The sequence below is a fragment of the Centroberyx gerrardi genome, chromosome 12, assembly GCF_048128805.1.
Source record: "Centroberyx gerrardi isolate f3 chromosome 12, fCenGer3.hap1.cur.20231027, whole genome shotgun sequence".
Classification (NCBI taxonomy): domain Eukaryota; kingdom Metazoa; phylum Chordata; class Actinopteri; order Beryciformes; family Berycidae; genus Centroberyx; species Centroberyx gerrardi.
The window spans coordinates 17,661,189-17,682,539 of record NC_136008.1 but is presented as its reverse complement, the minus strand read 5'-3'; the positions used below and the strand labels follow the sequence as shown (position 1 = coordinate 17,682,539).

At 43.3% G+C, this 21,351-nt stretch overlaps 1 protein-coding gene across 1 annotated transcript; it reads left to right on the top strand.

The window, feature by feature from the left end:
• Positions 1 to 2,818: 2,818 nt before the first annotated feature.
• tent5ba (terminal nucleotidyltransferase 5ba) lies at positions 2,819 to 8,432 on the top strand. The gene is made up of 2 exons (XM_071901636.2): positions 2,819 to 3,282; positions 6,771 to 8,432. Exons 1-2 carry the CDS (start codon positions 3,127 to 3,129, stop codon positions 7,797 to 7,799), a joined length of 1,185 nt encoding a protein of 394 aa, XP_071757737.1. The 5' UTR covers positions 2,819 to 3,126; the 3' UTR covers positions 7,800 to 8,432.
• Positions 8,433 to 21,351: the final 12,919 nt, after the last annotated feature.

The following is a 21,351-nucleotide window of genomic DNA, read 5'->3' as shown; positions in this document are numbered from 1 at the left end:
TCTTGTTTTGTTTATGTCTTTTTTTGTTCCACTGATTGTCTGGACCTCAGCAGAAGAATAGACTCATCCGATTGCGTCCCTCTGAGCCACAAGCATCAGGGCTTTGAGGGAACCTGAGAATGTCAAGAGGCCTGACATTTATCTCCCTTTATTGTTCTCTCATTCCCAAATGTTTCACATTCAGGTAAACGGCGGCTTTGCCCCCAGGATGCACAGCTGCCACATGGCGGGTTATTTATAGTGCGATGACGCAGGTGTCTCACATCAGCACCTGGCAGGACCCTCAGCTGGAGACGCCTCTGCCCAGCTGCCCAACAACCGTGGATGCTGTTGCCATGGGAACAGGATTATGTTGACATCACAGGATTTGAAATGATCTTCCATGGAGACAAAATCTGTGTTCCGCCCCCATGACAGTTACGAACCTCTCATGGCTTCGTGAGCTGCTGTCGGCCATGAGGTGAGGCGGCTGTGTTGTAGGCAAAAGTCGAGGAGTGTGTGAACCAAACACTGAAGAACAAATACACTCTTGCATGCGTGCGCGTGCCCACACACACACACACACACTCACACTGAACAGTAGTCAATCTCTGGGAAAGGCACATTATGATATGTGCGTATTTGTCTGTCTGTCTGTGTTTTATTGCTGCATCACTAAAGAGACACACTAGCCAATCGTGAAATGAACTTTACACTATCATAAACATTTTACAGGTGCATTAAGATGCTGTGTGGACAGATCTGAGTGGTTTGATATTATAAACCGTAGACTATCTGGGTCATGTAATCGCGTTATGTCTGAGAAAACAGGAAATTACTGCAGTTTTTCACCTATATTGTTCATTGGGAAGTCACAAATGTGTGTAATATACTATATCCTGTAGTACAAATACATATTGAAGCCTTTATATGCCGCTGTGGTGAAAAAACTGCAGTCGAGTCTGATTATAACAGAGTGATTTCTGCCATTGCGTGAGGTCCTTCAATGAGGGATATTTACGTAAAGTCATAATATATAATAAGACCGCATGTAAGACAAGATAAGATGAAATGTTAATGATCCCCTAGCAGAAATGATGCAGGTGAGACTCCCAGACTTGGGGTCAACATAACTGAAGTGCAATGACTGCATCACTAAGTAAAGTGGTCAAATGTGTGTGCGCAGTATTTGTTTTAAATCAGGCCTCCTGTCACTATAGGCTACTTCAAATTTATGCTTCAGATGCACCAGTACATGGCATAAAAGGCTGCCAAATGCTCTCTTCTTACCAGAGGAATTTCTTTATATCTGCGTTAAATCAAGTAAAGAAATGCTATGTGCTGCAGATAAGGAGGCAGAGTGGAAAGAAGTGCAACAAGGTATCTGAAATTACTGCACGAAAAGGTAAGTGGAAAGCTGAAAGGGCAGCATGGGTTATCAATGCCTATTCATACACTGCTGCACAATCAGGAGCACATTAAATGGCTGCTTGTTGATGTGGTTGTGGATTTTAATTTTCCATTAGTTTACTGGAGCAACAACTCAAAGATAACAACGCTCCATTTCACACACGGCCATTCACTAAAATGATAAGAAACTATAAAAATTTGTGATTAGCAAGCAACATTTTCTACTTTTAATAGCGCATATCTAGTTCAAATATACTCAACTCTAGACAACGTGCAACCAGATTCTGAACCATTTTGAGCAAGTCTATTTCCGGTATATTTCAGTGAAATAGAAAGGGGATTAAACTCTTCAACTCTATAAATACGATTCTATAAGCTGCTGCACATAACCTTTCTGAAATATAAATGAACAAACAGTGAGGCTACAAATCGATGGATTACCATGTGTATTGCACAGTATTTTCTGCTAGGCATAGTAGGCCTACACATGACATTGAGTGCAAATTTAATAAAGCCACATATTGCTTCTCATACGCTCTATAATGGTGGTGTAGATCGATTGCAGAAGCCCATGAGGGACGGAGACTATACATTTTAAAGGGGAATGTTGAGAGAAGAGCAAAAAAAAGGCTACAGAATATGAATTGCATCAATAAAATGGCTTTAATTGGAGTCAAGTGAAGACATAAAATTAAGTGAAAGTAATGGATGGTGGGAGCCTAGAGATTAAGCAAATTGAGCTTGTGACTGGAAGGTTGCCAGTTTGGAGTTTTCCGGATGTCAGTGAAAATCTAGAGTGGACAAAATGACTGAGAGAGACATTTTTCCACTGAAAGAGACATCTTTCCCTTTTTCAAGTTGAAGTGCCCTCAAGCAAGACATGTAACCTCTCACTCCTGCACTGGAGTTGTTCGGTGGCCATCAGTCAAAGCCTGTGGTTCTCTCTTGGGCAGCTCGCAGGTGTGCACACTGTGTGCGTAACAGCGTGACCGTGAAGCAGGGCGTTGCTGAAAAACAACCTGCGTGCTCAGCTAACATTCCCTGGGTAAATAAAGGTAAAGAAATACACCATGAGGGGAAAAAAAACCTGAGCTTTTGTTTGCACCCCTGTAATCTGACCCATGTAATAAATCTTTTTCTACTTATCTGATTTTAGTCAGACATTGATGGCTGGATTCCAGTTTGATCAACTCTTGTATCTAATGTTGGTGCAGGCTGACTGTGTGGTACTTGCTGAGGAAAGCCCAGTGAGCATGGAGAGGGGAGGAGGCTGGCAACGCACGTCACGCGAAGGGTGTTCCCAAAAGGCAGTTCCTTCATAATCAATGAACAAATACAGCAGCCAATCAGAGCGCTTATGCTAATGAGGAGGCTTTAAACCCTTTGGACCAACCTTATGAATTGGTTCTTTGCAGGCTGACCGGATAGCGCGCCACACACCAGGGAACAGGCTGTAACCCACACACTCCTGACTCAAGTAACTTTTTTTTTTTGGCGATCATTAAAACACCACTTGCTCTACTTTTTTGACGTTAAGGTTATTCTACACAGTGGGACTTTGCTCGTTTTATCTGGCCCCCGCTGACAGCAGCTGAAACTCGCAGGGATATTTTACTTGCATTTGAAAGATCACACCAAACCAAAGAGAGAAGAACCCGAGCTGTGAAGGAAGCACTGATTCAGATTCTGCTGTTTTTCATTTTTTTTTTTTTTCCCTTGGCTGAAAATTCCATCGCGATGTCTTGCGGTGATGGTTCGGTTCAGAGCCGGCGGTTCTGCGTGTTGTCTTGGGATCAGGTGCAGCGCTTGGACTCCATCCTGGGAGAGGCTGTCCCCATCCACGGCCGAGGAAACTTCCCCACACTGGCCGTGCAGCCCCGGCAGATTGTTCAGGTACAAACACACACACACACACACACACACACACACACACACACACACACACACACACACACACACACACACAGTTCAGGATAATTTATCAGATGCAAATATCGTGTAAGTTAGAGAAAGATTTCCCATTTATAGATGCACTTACACCACAGACCCATTTGAATTCCACAGCTGTTTATTCTCTAGCAATAGTGAATACAGAGACAACCTATGACAGAAATAATGATCCTTACATATTCCCTCATTGTGTTAAATTCTACTGAGTGAAATTAAATTATTCTTCATTTGGCTGTGGACTCCCTAGAAACCCCTCAACGACCCCTGGTGGTCTCCAGACCCCTACTTTAAGAACCAGTGATGCAGAGCAACACAGTCTGTGTAGCCCACACCTGTAGCCTACATCAGTGAAGACTATCACTTTATAGATTCTGGGTCTTTCCTTGCTATTGTATTCCCATGATAGATTACTTCACAGTTTTGACTCTTCTGTTGCTTGAATTTTTGCATCTTTGCTCGTAAATATTTCCAAACACTGCTATTTTTTGCTTCAGATATGATTCAGATGGTGCTATGACTGTAGTGTATGAAGTCAACCTACCTCACTTACTGCTCACACTTTCCTGAGCTATATTTCATATCCATTTTATTGCGCTTACACACACTGGTTTACATAATCGAAATGATAGGCATTCATGCTGATTTGCCTTTGCGCCCAGCAGTGTTTTACATTCAAGCAACAGAATGGGATAAAACAGTGAGGAACATACAGCTGTTACAACCCTTTGCCTTCAGTTCAAATATATGAACCACGCGCATGCCACAGTCCCTCCACATTTCCAGCCTCTTTTGCATTGTTGCTAGATCATATTTCACTTCCCCTGCGGTGTCCAGAGAGATACTTCTGTATGTACGGAGCTGCAAAGCAAATGTGGCATCAGATTAGTAATATTAACATATTAGGGTTTTAGTGTCATGATCGGTTAACCTGCTATATGATCCTTTTTTCCTTTCATTTACAAAATTACTTATTTAAGATGAGATCAGCTGCTAGCGAAGCCCAGAGCTCATGCTTGTGGTTCTGGAAAGATGAATGCTCCATTGAGTATGCAGGAGACTTAAATGTAGGCTGGAGCCCCTCATGTGCGGAATCCCTGTTCCCCTGGATTTCCAGAGAACCCCATATAATTTTATTTCACCAAGATTTGCCATCTGCGGCATAGATTAACCTTACAATTTGCTGCACACACACACACACACACACACACACACACACACACACACACACACACACACACACACGAGTTCTGCTCTAACAGCAACATCAGTCAACTGTAAACCTCCCGAGAGAGAAACTCCTCACCTGTAATGACAAGCTAGAATGAGGCTTTTTAAGAATGAGCTTTTATGTATTTTTAAATGGTTTTGATGTTGTGATTTTACCTCTTATATTACCCATCATAGGAGGCCTGGCTGAGAGTGTGGACCTCTGTCACCCCACAGGGTCAGAAGTCATGTCAGAGGTAGTTTCAGATAAACAGGCCACTAACTCCACTGCAGCATCACAAAGCCCCAGAGTCCAAGGAGTTGCCTGTAACTGTAGATCCAAGATAACAATACCCTCTGTCCTTAATTGCTTCACAACTCTGAGCCATGGCCTAATTACACTATGGAGAAGTTATCAGTGAGTCGGGCTAAACGATACGACTCCTTGATCTTTTCTTCCCCTAAAAAAAAAAAAAACGCAGCGTGGGCAGACCTAGACAGTGGGAAAGAAGTGAGGGAGACAGATTAGGGGAGACACAGGAGAGGAGGCACCGGCAGGATTTGATGTTTCGCCAGCGGAGGCATACCTGTGGTCGCAGAGGCGTTGGGCTTAACCACTTAACTGTATGTGGGCGCACACGACTCCTTGTAGTTGGAGGGCAGAGGGAGGAAAGGTGATAAGTGCAGGCCTAAACCTAAGCTTTGGCTTGGACTACAAGGGAGAAGTACCTCCATATCAGAAGGACCACAGGAGCTCATGACAAATAAGTGACATGATTATTGGTCCTAATTGGAATTTGGACCCAATCAGGGCTGGTTTATGGATAAATGATCGCAATGCTACTATCGCCAAGCTAGTATTATGACTTTGTTCCCCCACACCTCCCCTGTCTGAGGTGATGACTTGCCTTCAGATGTGTTTGTTTGTCCGTAGCCTGACCCAGTATGTATAAATAGAGCCAGCTTGTTATCTGATCACCATGGGAGAGAGAGTTAACAACCCCCAGACACTAATCTGACAGGTCAGTGCCGGAAGGGAGATTTAGGATTGTGTGCGTACGTGTGTGTCTGTGTGAAATGACTCAGATGTGCAGCAGGTTTTGCTGCGTGTTTTATATGCAGTTTTCAATTGTTCGGTGGAATATTGGCTTGTTGAGTCCAGGTGTAGGCTAGAGTTAGGGTCAGTCACAGATATTCATCATTTTGTAAATACCTGCTCCGTGCATCAACTTTGCATCAAGTCAGCCTGCTGTGTATACGATAAATAAAAAATGTCAGTCTTCAAAAATAGCTTTGCATAATATAACACTGAAGCTGCAGCCAGCGGTTGTTGTGTCGTAGCGCTTGGATCTGAGGTTTTCCACTGAGAACTCTGATCACTTCCAAATGTTCTTCGAACAGTGCATTTTTTATGGCGCAATTATCCAAGTGGATTGAGATTTAACAACTGTCATTCCCCCTTAGGCGAGTGACTGCACTGGATGTATCCCATCTTTGATGTCTTTTCCCTTTGTGCTTGCTCGTAGTGAAGTTGACATACCAGCGCTCAGCCCTGCCCAGCTGTAGATCACAGAGCTACAAGTGTCAGGCGTTAGACATCCACTTCACATGTGGCAAGACGCCCTGATTTAACCGTCTTACAGGTCATTGGGATGGAGGAAGGGAAATGCTGCTGACCCTTGGTGACCCGAGGTTGGGAGGGTTGGCCTAAAGCAGGAGTTTTCTCATAGGACACTATCAGTCTAGCAGATGAGTGTTTGCTCTCTGTCACTCACAGTTCATAGGCGTAAATCTTGCTGTGGTTTCTGGTGCCATCCAGACACCCACAGGGAGCTGGACCTGGAGCAGAGTCACACCAGCTCCGCTGCTCTTTGTCTGAGCCCCTTAGGTTTCACTCAGACTGAGGATGACGGTGATGAAATGGACTTTTGTGAGCAGCAGTATTGATCTCGCCTTCACAAACTATTGATTTTCATTAGGCCCACGTGGAGCTTATTAGGAAATCTCAAGAGTTTGACTTGAGTGTTTGCAGATTTCGGTGGGGTTTTTCAGTGTTTGTATAATTACAAAGTCCATGGTGGATTTCAGAATTCTTTGGATTCATTCATTCAGTTTCCTTTCACTCACTATTATCTTCTGTAGAGAAAACATGTAGACATGCCTGTATATACTGTATATATGATTGTATGAATAACGTGCTGTATCTGTGTCTCATCCCTGTCCAGGTGGTGCAGGCGAGGCTGGAGGAGAGGGGTGTGTGTGTTAACAATGTGAGGCTGAATGGCTCTGCTGCCAGCCATGTGCTCCACCAGGACACCGGACTGGGCTACAAGGACCTGGACCTGATCTTTGGCGTGTCGCTGAAAGACGACCAGGCCTTCCGTCTGGTGAAGGATGTGGTGCTGGACTGCCTGTTGGACTTCTTGCCGGCCGGGGTCTCTAAGGAGCGCATCACAGCACTGACCCTCAAAGAGGCCTACGTACAGAAACTGGTGAAAGTCTGCAATGACACCGACCGCTGGAGCCTCATCTCGCTGTCCAACAACACGGGCAAGAACGTGGAGCTAAAATTCGTGGACTCTTTGCGACGGCAGTTTGAATTCAGCGTGGACTCCTTCCAGATTTGCCTAGACTCTCTGCTCTTGTTCGACCGCTGCTCGGAGACGCCGATGTCCGAGAGCTTTCACCCCACAGTGCTCGGGGAGAGCGTGTACGGGGACTTCGAAGAGGCCATGGACCACCTGTGTCGGAGGACCATCGCCACACGCAGCCCCGAGGAAATCAGAGGGGGCGGCTTGTTGAAGTACTGCCACCTGCTGGTGCGGGGGTTCAGAGCCTCGTCGGAGGCGGACATGAAGCAGATGCAGCGCTACATGTGCTCGCGCTTCTTCATTGACTTCCCCGACATAGGCGAGCAGCAGCGGAAGCTGGAGGCCTACCTCCAGAACCACTTTGCCGGGATGGAGCACAAACGGTACGAGTGCCTGATGACTCTGCACCACGTGGTGAACGAGAGCACCGTGTGTCTGATGGGCCACGAGCGCCGCCAGACGCTCAGCCTCATCTCCATGCTGGCGCTGAAGGTGCTGGCTGAGCAGAACGCCATCCCCACTGTCACTAACGTCACGTGTTACTACCAGCCGGCTCCTTATGTACAGGACATCAACTTCAGTAATTATTATATAGCTCATGTGCAGCCGCCTCTGGTCTCGCCCTGCAGTAATTCATACCAGACATGGCTGCCTTGTAACTGAACTACAGCCAGGACAGAGGTGGATGTCTCTCTCTTTCTCTGTCTCTGTCTTCTGGGATGAGAGGAGGCTTGGTGGCATCGCTCTTTACCTTTCAAAGGAAAAGGACTGGAAAGAACTGAAAACACACAAAAAATAGAAATCCATGTTTGCCAAATGTGACTTGACGAAAAACAATCTTGTACTGCTGTACATCTGATTTGAGCCGACACATGTATTTTTTTTTTCTCACTTATTTTCTCTTGCAAAACATCTATAAGATTGCTGGTCATTTCTCAGATGTAGCGATAATATCTTTTCTTATTTAAGTAAAAAAAAAGATAAAGTCTATATGAAGCTTTCTATATGTCAAATGACAGAGAAATACATTTTTGAGGAAACAAACATCGGAGCTTGTGTTATTTTCATACACTGGCTTCACTTGACTTATTTTTTTAATTACATGCAGGACCAAAGATGTATTTGTCATTCAGAAGGGAATGTTGTTATTATTCCAAGTGCCTGAAACAAACCATGAAATGTTCCTCTAAACACCTCTGTAAAGTGAGAACTGTGCTTTCAAAGAAGTTTTCTTTTCTAGACTACTCCATATCTCTTTTCAGGAACAGAAGCATTCATTTTTGTGAGATTAAAAAAACAGAGAAAATCCAGTTTTTGTGTTCTGGTTATTTTAATTTACCCTTGGTCTGTTTAAATGATGACATCACAGTCTTCACTTGGTCAATATCTGAACTAGCTCACCATCCATACCATCAAGTTGAATATTCTCACATTACTATCATGAACAGTATGTTGTCTTTGAACCTGTGACTTCAGTCCTCTCTTTTGGGATGGATGGATGGATGGATGGATGGATGGATGGATGGATGGATGGATGGATGGATGGGAGGTTGTATATCCTTGGTATACTTGATTTGCTGATGACAACAAAGACAGCTCAATTCCAGTAACTAGCCCCATTGAAATGCATATAGTGTCGGTTGGAGTGAGTTGCATTTGTTAAACTGGGGCTGAGGATCCATTACAATCTGAGGACATGAACCATAAGGAGGCTTTTCTGGAGCACAATGGCTTCTCTCTCTGCTGTGATACTAAAGCTTCTAACAAAGACTGGCCTGTTCTCCCACCCATGTTGCCACTGGAAACCCAGCCCTGTTTGCTTGAATGACACTATATCCATGTCATTTTGTCCGTGTTGATATCAAAATCTTCAGAGACATCAGCATGGCCAGAATGTTTATTAAAAGGCAAAGATGGGGGATATGACCTAATTCATATGGGTTTGGCCTGGGCTCCTCAGAGGCCCTGCTAGTCCCATTTGACTAGCATCATGTACATCAGCTGTGCACACTGAGAACAATAAATACAGTTTATTTTGTCATATGCGAGTCACACCCAGTCATTCCTTCTCCATATTGAGCTTTCATTGAATAACAAAGCTAGATGTTGAAAAGCAATTAAAAACAAGCTTAGAAATATAGTAGAAAAAAGATGTAATAAGGGGATGTATTTCCAGTAGCATATTATGTTTCCAGAGCTATCAAATAACCTATTTAGTACAAGGATGTTAGTGTTGGTCATGGTGTCAACTAATCAGTTAAATGGACAGGCAGGTTACTGGAGAAAGCCAGTAGGTCTCTTTCCAGTGTGAAACTCTCCCTCCCTCTCTCTGTTTCTCTGATTCTCTGATTTCCTCTCTCTCACACGAGCTTAACAGAAAGAAGAAAAACAGTTGGCTAATGTCATTGTAAATAAAGTAAAAATTGTAGCCAATTATAGTTCAATGCCCTTATGGGCCAAGGGGAGGCTTAACAATGGAGCAATTACTCACTCAACTGCTTGAGTATAATTGCTAGATGGTTTTGATAGTTCATTAGTGTCAAGGTTATTTCTTGATAGGTTGTGCCAGGAGAGACGGGTGACAAACTCCACAGTTTGCCACTTGCCTGTTTAGGCTCATGACCTCTGCACTCCTGTTGGTTTATCATCAGGGTTCCCACAGGCCTTGAAAACCCTTGAAAGTTTGTGGATTTGAGAAAAATAAAAAAAGGCCTTGAAAGTTTTTGATAATGAATGAATGGCCTTATAAGTGAATGATTTGACCATGATTTCTTGACCTGATGCGTAAAAAATGAGGCCTCCATGATGTCTACTTTTGACCAACGTCATGTTTTATCCCAAAACATGGCACTTTGAGTCCTTGAACTTCACCAAACAAGACCTTGAAGCATTGAAAAGTCCTTGAATTTGATGTCCAAGTGAACCCAGTGACATTATTTCAGGGACCTTTTGGCAGCTGCCTAAATGGCAACATATTTACTAATAGGGTTATTCTGATTTACCTGGCTCCAACTAATCTGTAATCCATTGTATTGTTAGGCTGTTAACTCTGAACATTTTATTTGTTTCTCTACATGAAGTAAGAGATTCTGACCATTCAACAGAACATTGAACTGTTTGGAGAACATTGAAGTGTTATGAGATGAATGATTATTTTGGGTTGTATAATTTAGAAGCAAACATACTCAAAATTGTTCCATGCTGGTTCAAAGCATATTCTGATATAAGAGTTTCCAAACTAACATCCTGGTAATCTGTCATTGCCATTGGCTGTGCTTGTCTTGGCATGGTGTCCAGGCTTTGCTCTGTCATGCACTGTTGATAAGTTGTGCCTTTTGTGCTGTGTGTTTTCCAAGCCGTTCTGAGGGTTTTGCAAAAGGCTCTGAGAAGTTGAACATCCGAGGGTGTGTGCTCATTTCTTTGAAATGCTGCATGCACGTACGTTGCACTGAAAGACATGAAGAGCAATATCTTCATGAGGTCGATATAACGTGCCAACTGCTGCGACAGCTACATATAAGACATTTGAGGAGCTACTACAGTACAGAGCTGGCTGGACTGTCACTGGCTTCCATCCACCAGCTTGCAACCCCCAGTTTTATTTATAGAGCAAGAACATCAATTTAAACTGGAATAAGAGATAGTGGAACATTACTTTGTACCTTTGACATATCTAACAGAAGACCAAGCAATAGTAGCATTGATACAGTTGATTAAAATCACAGTATTATTAGTTTCCACGGCAAGATGATGAAGGTAATAGCTAGGGATAATAGTCTAACATTTCTGAGACATTTAATTTGGGCCAGTCTGTGAATTAGTGTGTGGGCTGAGTATCTGTGTGTGTGTGTGTGTGTGTGTGTGTGTGTGTGTGTGCGCATGAAAGAGTGATGACAGGACACAGACACAGTAATGACAGAGATTCAATGGTTTCTTGCCACAACACATATCAAAATCATCCCGGTCCGTTATCTGTGCTATTACCGCTCCTGAAAAGGGATTTATTCACCCGAGGGAGCGATTATAATGTCCCACTTATCCATTATCCATGGGAAGTTTCTGCCTCAGTGTCTCCCTTCGGTGCATACTTTCTATCCGTATCATCTCCCCAACGCACGCCAAACTTTTTTGACTCAATCCAGACCTTAATGACCTAAGTCGGGATAAGGAGATGTTTCAAATTAAGCTGTCCTGGGTGAGCACATGACTCTGTGGATGTGACATCATCCTGGGGGTGCAAAGGGGAAACACATGTCTTCGCTGAACTGCGTGATTGGACCAAGCTGATGGTGCGGCCTCAGCTGGAGGAGCCGTCTGGGTCATGTCAGCGTGTTGCTGTGCTGCTGGAGTGTGGCCTTGATGTCCACAAGTTCTTCACCAAATATTTGTTCTAGGGATTTGTGGGGGATGGGCGGCCGGGGGAGGGAGTGTATAAATCCAAATAATAATACTATAACATAGATATCTGCTCTCAATTAATGACTCAGATTCAGAAGACTCAGAGATTAACAGAGAATATCAATACTCTTATCTCTACTACTATCTCTACTACTCTCTCTACTACTCTCTATTAATACTACTTATCATATAGTATAGTATAGACTATATACTATAGTCAGAGCTCTGCACCTTCTGTACCATAATACAAAAGTAAATTAAATTCAAATGGGAAATAAATAGATCAAATAACAAGTATCTCCATTTTCCTCTTTTAAGATAAGACAAAACTTTATTGATCCCTGTGGAGAAACTGAGAAAGCAGAAGATCTGAAAGAGCTGAGCAAGACTAAGATGCAGCTGGATGGACCGTGGTTAGCACCAAGCTGTGAGGCACCAAGCCACTATGTGTGTGTGTGTGTGTATGTGTGAGAGAGAGAGAGAAATGTGTGTGTGTGTGTGTGTGTGTGTGTGTGTGCGTGTATGTAGAAGGTGATGTCATGATGCCTGATGGAATATGCCAGAGAATACCAGCGCAGAGTATAGACAGTACTCTCTCTATTGGGGCAGTGGGGAAGAAGAGGAGGCAGCGGGTGGGTGGAGGGGTTAGTGAGAGTGTTGGTGGTGGTGGTGGTGTGTGTGTGTGTGTGTGTATGTATGTGTGGGGAGGGGGGGTTACCAAAATAGCTCACAGGAGAGAGAGAAAATCTGTTATTCCACTTCAGAGAGAAGGGTGCGTAGGGAGTGACCGCAGATCCTGCCTGCTGCTGGAGAGGCAAAATAAAGTGGGAGAGAGAGAGAGAGAGAGAGTGAGTGAGTGAGGGGACACACACACACACACACAGGGGGAGCCGGCACTGAGCATTCCTGGCATTGCAGCCCGCTGACAAACAATCCTAACTTTATCCAGTGCGCCGGGCCAACTGAATGGGTGCAGTGTGTGGAGTTTACCCACCGAGGGGGGCAGTGCCCTCCACCACAGCACTCACCCAGCCCACCCTACCCCACCCCCACCCGATCCTGCACTCCATCCCCACCCCCATCCATCCCAAACACTAAACTGTCTGAGGTGGGACTGTCACCTCAGTGCATCGCCTCTTCTGGTAACGTCAGACACTCAAACTGCCCACATCATTGTTCTATCCATATTACAGCAAGCCTCTGAGTTATTTATTAAAACGAGGGAGTAAAACTGTTGGACTGATGTACCTGATAACCTCTCGGTCTTTGTAACTCTGTAGTAATTTCATCTTATATTTTCATTTGTTTGTTACTCTCAGTGTCGCTGGCAGAGCACCAGACGGATTCTGCTTGGAGTAAAGAGTTATCATCTGTTACTCTTCGTTACAAAATAAATACTGCCAGATACATAAACACACGTCTGGTTCTATAAATACAGAATTCTGTCAAGCCGAATGAAAAAGGATTTCAAAGCACAACAACATCCGCCTTGCACAACTATAAAAGTGAGCTAATGAGAACGCAACAGCCTCCATTCTGTGGCTGAGATTAAACTATTGCCTGTCATTTACCAACATTAACCCACATGCAACCACACAGACACACGTGTGTATGAACACTAACACTTACATACACTACGACTATGTAACATGATTCACATTATTGTCTCATATCTACGTAATAAGGCTAAAAATATAGTATTACATATGCTCCTTTCCTTGTGATATATACTATATAGAATGATCTAAGGCAGTGATTCTCAACCTTTTTCATATCAAGGACCCCTAATTTAGTCCACATTAGAGCCACGGACCCCCATTTGATGAGATTTTGTCTCTCGGACCCAAATCAGAGAATATTTTTTATTGTTAGATATGATTTTGTCCAGAATTCCACGACTATCTGAATAGAGAGATAACAGTGAAACTATGATCAAAAGAGTCATTCTTCAACTTCTTGTGAATGAAATAAAGCTGAAGTTTAACAATTTGCCTCTTGGGACCCCCTCAAGGACCCCTGGTGGTCCCCGGACCCCACGTTGAGAACCACTGATCTAAGCTATTCGAGGCTATAACCTGGAAAGTGATCTGAAGTTCCTTCGACGAGCTGGATGGGATCCAGCGATGGTCGGCGCCCCCCCCCCCCCCCCCCCGTCCCCCACTGGGCCCCTTCTCACCAGCTAGACGTCATGTGGAGCCCGTAACCAAGGCCTCTCACTGATGTCCCGCTTCCTGCATTCCTGGACTCAAACAGGAAGTTTAATGTTGAGAGAAGGGCCCGGTCGCGCTCTTCGTCGTGGGCGGAGGGATCGTGGTTGAAGGTATCCGTGTGTGGGTGTCGGGACAGGAGCGACGGCGGTGAGTCATGTGCGAGGAATTGGGTCCAATCAGATGTGGGTTTGCTTGCTTAGGGCCCAGTAAAAGTCATTGTTGCACATTTCCAGTTTTCCACATGTCCTAAAGCTGTTCTTCACCCCCGCGCGGTCTGCCTGCTCCCCCAATGACTGGGTTATTGGCTACCAGTTCACTGAGCACATCAGCAAGGTCTGGTTATAATGGCTCCATGGCTTTGTCTTGACATTAATCTGAGTGGGATCTTTAAACGTTGCATGTCTTGATGTTGCTCCAAAGTCGTTGGAGAACTTTTGAGCAAAAGCTATTTCCCTCTCAAAACCAACATTTCTTGCAAAACTGCGTTTCTCTGCCTGAAACTGAGATCAGATGGAAAATTGGGCCTCTTCAAAACTTCTGTGAACACATAAATCAGTGACTTGTTTTGCCAGCATGCATTTCACTTCTGAAACATAAGCTTCTCATTCCAAACCATGTCCCTTCTACACTATTTATCATCATGAATAATCAGAGAAAAACCATGTCAGTCTTATCAGACTTTTTTGTTCATGTCATTTTTCTGTCATTCTTCTACTACTTCTGATCTACACTGTAAGCAGCATGTCACACACATGTTAGGAATCTAATTCAATGTCACACGGCCTTCCAGCGCTAACAAAATCCTATTCAGTTTGACACTCTGTCCACCATGCTGCTGTAATCCACCCATGTGAATTTAGCAGCATCTTGTTTATGCTAAAATAGAGCATGTTTCAGGCCATAACTTTCATAGTGAATACCAAGATGAGCATTTGATTCCATATGAGCCGCAGGAGCCACATAAATCACTTTGTAAATGAAACGAGAAATAATAAAACAAGAAAAGAATAGCACCCCAAAAATAGAAGCGCATATATATATAATGGTACACAGTGATTCCCGAGGTCAAAAGTTTTGGGTGCCATTCTTTTCTTGTTTTTATATGAACACAATGAAGTGTCCGCTTACTCACTCCCATGCATTTCAAAGCATTTCAAAGCTTGTTAAAAAGCTAGACTGAGTGAATTATGAACGTGTAATTACCATAGTTCGTTCCAGCTGTTGTTTTGATTATTTTAATTCTCATACTGTCAATTTTATAGTACAATATAAAACTGAGCAGTTCCTTTTCCCATGAACCTATTATGTCAGACAACCAGTATGAGTAGATTATTGTTTAAAGGGCGTTGCTTAGGTTGAATGAATAACCCAAGAAATGAAAAGCGGCATTATTTTCCCTTAATGTGATAGCCTGAGAAACTTATCATCAAACGTTTCATCAGATGACCAGGTGATGCTGTATTTTTTCTTACATATTTCCAGAGAAATCTGTGTTGACGTTGGCTATTCTGTTGTGTGCTTTGGACAGAATAATTTCCAGCCACTGGTTTTTACCTGGAAAGTTTGGATGTGGAGCAACTTGCTTCATCCAGTTGTGTCAACCTGCATCAGGTAGACTTCATCCAGACATCATTAAGATAAAAACATATGAAACACATAAAAACAACAAACTCTAGGCATCGTAAGAGGAAAGATGATGGATCAAGGCTTCACACTGCTCCTGCCTGATGGTCTTAGTGAGTTTATTTGGACTGAACTTTCTGTCTCTTGGTATAATATACCAAGAGACAGAAAGTTCAGTCCAAACATCAACCAGCAGAGAAAATATTATTGTCCCAGATATCCCTAAGAAAATATTATTTTCTCTGCTGGTTGATGTTTATTTTCCAGTGGCTAAAGCTAATATGGAATTGACAAGATAACTATACATTTATTTTTCTTTCAGTTGCTCTCGCAGGAAAACATTGTATAGACACATTTTTTTTAAAAACTCTCTTACAGTATCTCCCTTGCTGAGATGCAGTTTCCATAGATCCCATCTTCTCTGTGTAAAGATTAGATCAAGAGATGGCAGCTTCATTCTCTTCTCCTTCACATCTTGGTAATACACCGAAGACTGCGACACCTGCTAACTTCAGAATGAGTTACAGCGGAGCAATTGCCCTGTCAGAGTAATAATACTGTGGCAGCTAATTGTACCACTGGCATTCATCCACGTGATGTAACACACTAACCTGATTTCCAGAGTCCTCTGGGCACAGATACATTAAGGATTTGATTGGATAACGTTGCTTTCATTCGTCTCCGTAATCTTTTTGTTTTCCTCCCTCGGTCTTTCCCCTCCTGTGAGGAAAGACAGATGTCCCAGATATCCCTAAGTTTCTCCATAATTCATCTTGTATACATCCTCTATCCCAAATTGCACAAAGCAAGCTACAGCTTAGCCGTCCCAAAAGTGGAACAACGGCACCTTGATGCCATCGCAGTGTAAGTGCTAAATGTAAAGTGCAAAGCAAAGCGGTGTCATTTGATCTTCAGACAGGAAGGCCGAGCAGATGAATCGAGGCCTTCTCTCCTCAGTGGAGACGCCTCCTCTGCTCCGGGACCTTGTTACTTCCTGTGCCCCACATAGACAGAGAGCGTCTGTGTGCTGTCAGTGAACCCAAACAGAAACAAACATACACACCGAAGTCCAATCAGCGCTTCAACCCCCTCCCAAGACGCGCACACACACACACACACACCCATGGCGTGCAAACCCCTCGCTCACACACACCCAGAAATACACAAACGCACACAAGTATATGGCGTGTAATGACATCATCACTAGAGAGCCTTTGGTCATGACATCACCCACGCATTAACAAGTCTGCTTGCGCTGACCCCGGGGCGACCCCCAAGGCCATCGGAAGGGTTTTTCCATCGGAGATCTTGGACAGGATTCCCCGTTTCCTCTGGGCTGCTGGAGTCTCATGTGGCAGCAATAAATCCACCACAGACTTGAAACGAACACAGCTGAAAGATGTTTGGATTGCCCCTAATGCTCTCTCTCGCTCCCGCAACTTGATTTTCTTTCTTTTGGGTGTTTATTTTTGTTTTGTTCCTCATTTCACTGTTTTTAGTTCCTCCCACACGCTTCCACTGGAGTGGGAATAAATGACCGACACGGAGACAATATATTGTATTCTCTGTTTTTGGTCAAGTCCAAAGGCAAGACAAGAGGATCTCTAAGCACAGCTATAGCCCCAAGCTAAACCTGGGGCCGGGTTCACAAAACCTTCTTGGGAAAAAAAAATCTTCTTAAGTGCTATTTTTTCTTAACTTTAGTCTTAAAAAAGTTAAGAAAAGTTAATATTAATCAAAATATTTTCTTAACTTTGTATTTTGCTTCCTAAGAAAAAACTTCTTCAAAGCCAGTTTCTCAGATGTGTCCTTTACATTTTTCTTTACTTTACAAAGACGATAACCTTCCACTCTTAAAATTGTTGCAGTGAAATGGTAAGCCTCTAAATTCCTACATTTAAACACATTTTAGACAATTAAGTAGGTATAGCATTTCAAAGTATTATTAATTTTAATTACTGCATCTTAAATTTTAAGCTCTACATTTTATTGTTAAGCTTAGCTTGTCACTGTTTTCATTTGGTGAATGTCTCATGAAAAGAAGCTAATTAGACAGTTACACTTAATAGGGCTTTAGGCAAAGGCAGTCACCAATGTCTGAGCCCTTTTCTAATTATTTAATTAAACCATTAATATAGTCACCCTAAACAATTGCTCCAAATGGTTTTCTAAATGGAAGTATTATGGATTATCTCTTTCTGTGCTCCATTTTAGCTGTAGCTAGCTGTTAGACTGCAGCGGTTTGTTGTTATAGGTTTGCATCAGCTTATACTGTTCATACAGCAAGCAGGTTTCAATTTTCAAACCAACAAAGGTCATATTTCTATAGCTAGCAGACAGTGCATCATGTCACCAAACATGCTTATTTAAATTCCTGAACATACATTTTCTGTCCTTTGATGCTTGTTCACATGTTTGCTAGTTAGGTGCTATTTAAGAAGCTCGTATGTCAGAAACCAAGAGAAGTTTGCAAGAGATGATGAAAATATTGGGGAAACTTAAGGGCCCCCTTAAGAACTTCCTAAAATTTCTCCTTAGGGTAACTTGTTGAGATCTTAGGATTGTCAGGAGCACACCATTGAGCTGATAGTGGTTAAAATGTCGGCTACTGGCACATAAAGGCACGTATGCATTCGTTTATGGTAGCTGATAAGACATGAAGGAATATAGTGTTACCATACAGGAAGTGGTGAGATCGTAAACAGTGAGACAAAGCCAATATGATTATGTCTAACAGGCCTGTTTGACTGAAGACTGTCAGCACATCAGACTTGTTCTGGCCCAGGGAGCAGTGAGTTAACCCAGGTCACTGCTGGGGATTTTTAGTTTGTGTCTAATCACATAGATCGTTTGTTAAACCTCTGTCTTTTTAAGACTTATGGATTACTTGCTTGAATGTGCAATTCATGGTTGTTGGAGACTTGTAAATGTGTCTGCGTGTGTGTAAATGTGCTTCTGTGCGTGGCAGGAAGAGGTAAATATTTTCACCCTCGTTATTCTGAAGTCTGGTTCCCATTTGGTTTTATGTCATTCACTCCCTCTGACTGCGTTTCTGTTTTTGAATTGCGAATTGCATTTCGATGATTGATCTTTCTCAGAATAAAGATATACAGCACTTTAATTCATAGAAGAACTCTGTGGCGTTCAGGTACACCCATTTTTAGCAGAGACCAAATAGGGTCTTCATTTAGAGCTAAACCCTCCAAATGTGTGACACCTGAGGATTTAGATGCTTCTGTACAACCTTTACAATTAAATGCATAATTTAGTATTGAGTCCATTTCCTTCTTCTCTTAAATCTGCAGCTCTGTCACATGCACATAAACAGCAGCTGAAACTGGGCCCAAGAAAAAACAGCACAGAAGCTGGGGATCCACAGGGAGGAAAGGCAGTTGCCACTTAAAGGTTTTCAACTATGCTGCTTTCACTGGATTAGTGGGCAGTTGAAGAGGAAATGAGAGTAAGAAGGGATTTACACACTAACACAATTTGGCTGGTTAGTGTAGGATCTCTCGTTTATCAATGAGCATCAAAGAGCCTGATCCGACAGGCTTATGAAATGTGATGTTTGTAAACAAATAGATTAGATAGCATTTAATACAATTACTGAATGCTATATAGAATTTTTGAATGGCATTATAAACTGAGATTTACAACTGAGCAGTGAGTCAGACTTTCAAAGATTTCTCCTTGCGGTATTGAAACATGAAATTTGCAGCATTCCTAGAGCTGCCTCTCAGTTGATATCAGACTGATTTGAGGTTTAATTGGAAGGATTTTCCCCTCTCTGTCTCCAGCCTGAGGGGTTATGTACTTGTTTGTCAGCATAAAGCCGAGGCACAGGCTCAGATGAAGGGAGCTCTGAGATCAAATCGCAGCCTTGTGAAAAACCGCAGCTTCTTTTTGCAGACATGCTATAGAAATGACTCAACGTCTGCCCAGTGTGCCAGTGTGTGATTAACGGCTGTGGATAGGTTGTAGTACATATTTTACATATCCCTTTTCAGATCCCCTGCCTTTTAAGGTATCTATGGGGAATTCACTGTGCAGCTATAGTCTGGGTGAATGGACTATCATTTTCTCTTCTGTCGCCTTTCTTCATGTCCTGTGGTTTAAATGACACACAGTAATGGAACTTGACAGTCTTTTTACACAGCACAGGCTCAGTCAGGCCAACATGGGTGAGACATTGCTTGCTCAGTGCATAATTCAGGTTCAGTTTGGTTAGTTATTTAGTTATTTTGGTTGGACTTGATCTAACAGTGGCACCACCAGCTATTTTGGTCAGACTTAGTCTACCGGTGGCACCACCAGCACAACTTTGGATGTGGTGAATTTGGTGTGTGTGTGGTGATAAATAGAGACTTCGAGACAGCTGAAGGTACAAGGATGTTCTTAAAGTCTCTGGGTGGTCCAGCCTCTCAAGGAGATCCAGCCTAGTTTTTGAGAGTCCCAACACTGAACAGTAGTCATTATTAGCAGACAAACCCGCTCCACCAGGCTGGGATTACCTCAGAGCCAACAGCAGATGTGAACGTCTAAACAATTCTCCCCAACTGTTTTGACGTGCTCTATTACAGGTTCCCCGTCCTACACCAGCTCCAGGAAGAAAAAAAAAGACAGCTAAATGAAATCATTCATTTTCTGGTCTGATGTCATCCAAAAATTGCCATAATTGCCCAGGCCTGGCGTCTCTGGTCTGTGACTGGCAGAGACACCAGCGGCTGGGAGAGGTGCATGCGGAGGAGAGCTGACTGGTGGATGTCCTGTGCTGGATGCGTTCAGCAACTCTTCGTCAATTGCAGCTTGCAGGGCGCTATGGGTGCAGGACGCCTTTCCTCTGACCGCTGCAGTGTTGGAAGCTAGACCAAATGCAGCACGCTTAACTCTCTACTGCTGTCACAAGCAAAGACAAGACGGGACTTGATGTGGTTAGACCCAAGAGGCTAATGATAGACTTGCAGACCCAGCAGCACCAGAGGCTCGGTGTAATTCAGCGCAATGTATGGGAATGCACACAGATGCAGTTATGTAACCATGGGAACCTGAGAGCAGGGGAGGGGGGGGGGGGGGGGGTTGGAATTCAAGTGGAGGGAGATACACTGACTGTACAAAATGTTAGGGGCATCTTCCTCATATTGCCCCTTTTGCACAAGCCACACCTCAACTGTCTCAAAGCTTAGAAATCCTTCTCTAACCCGTCTGCTTCTCTTTATCTCCATCTCCTCCATTGTGATTGGTATAGATTTAATAAGGGAAATCAATATGGGACGATGGCTTTTACCTGCATTCACCTCATTAGTGTGCTTCATGAAAACAGTAAGTGGTGAAGATCAAGCTTAGAATGAAGAGATCAGACTGTTAGGAAGGGGGGCAAAGGTTGCAGGAGGTGCAGCAGGTCTTCTTTTTCATCCTCAGCTTTTCCTTTTCTTCAGCAGCATCAGATCCTCAGGCCAAAGGGGTTTAGTGTTTAGTGTTTGGAGTTAAAGGATGTTGCAGGTTGATCTTGATTGCTGGTTCTTCCTCTTGGCCTGCTTCCTCTTTAACCTCTTGGTGAACTGGCACACTTGTCAGGCCGGCTAGCCATATCTCTGCCTACCAGACAAACTGCTGTCTGCAGGCAGAGGCAGGAAGAGGTTACACTCAGCCTGTTGTGTAAGCCCCATGTGAAGAGATAATACTCTTTGGTGCAGACAAGCCGTTCGCCTGTACTTTCACCTGCCATCACTAACACAGTTATCTTTTAAATCCCTCAATCAAAAACAAGGCTGCTTCAGTTTGCTCTTAGATTAACGGGACACACTTCACATCAGATGGGTTGTAATTTTAATTTTATGAAAAAAATAAAACAGAACAATTATCTTTTATCTGGGATGCAAACATGTCTTCATTTACTTTTACAGCCAGTACTGTTTTATATTGATATACAATTAAGTTAATTGAGTTGAGAGAATTGCCATCTAGATGAACTGTGTACATTTCCA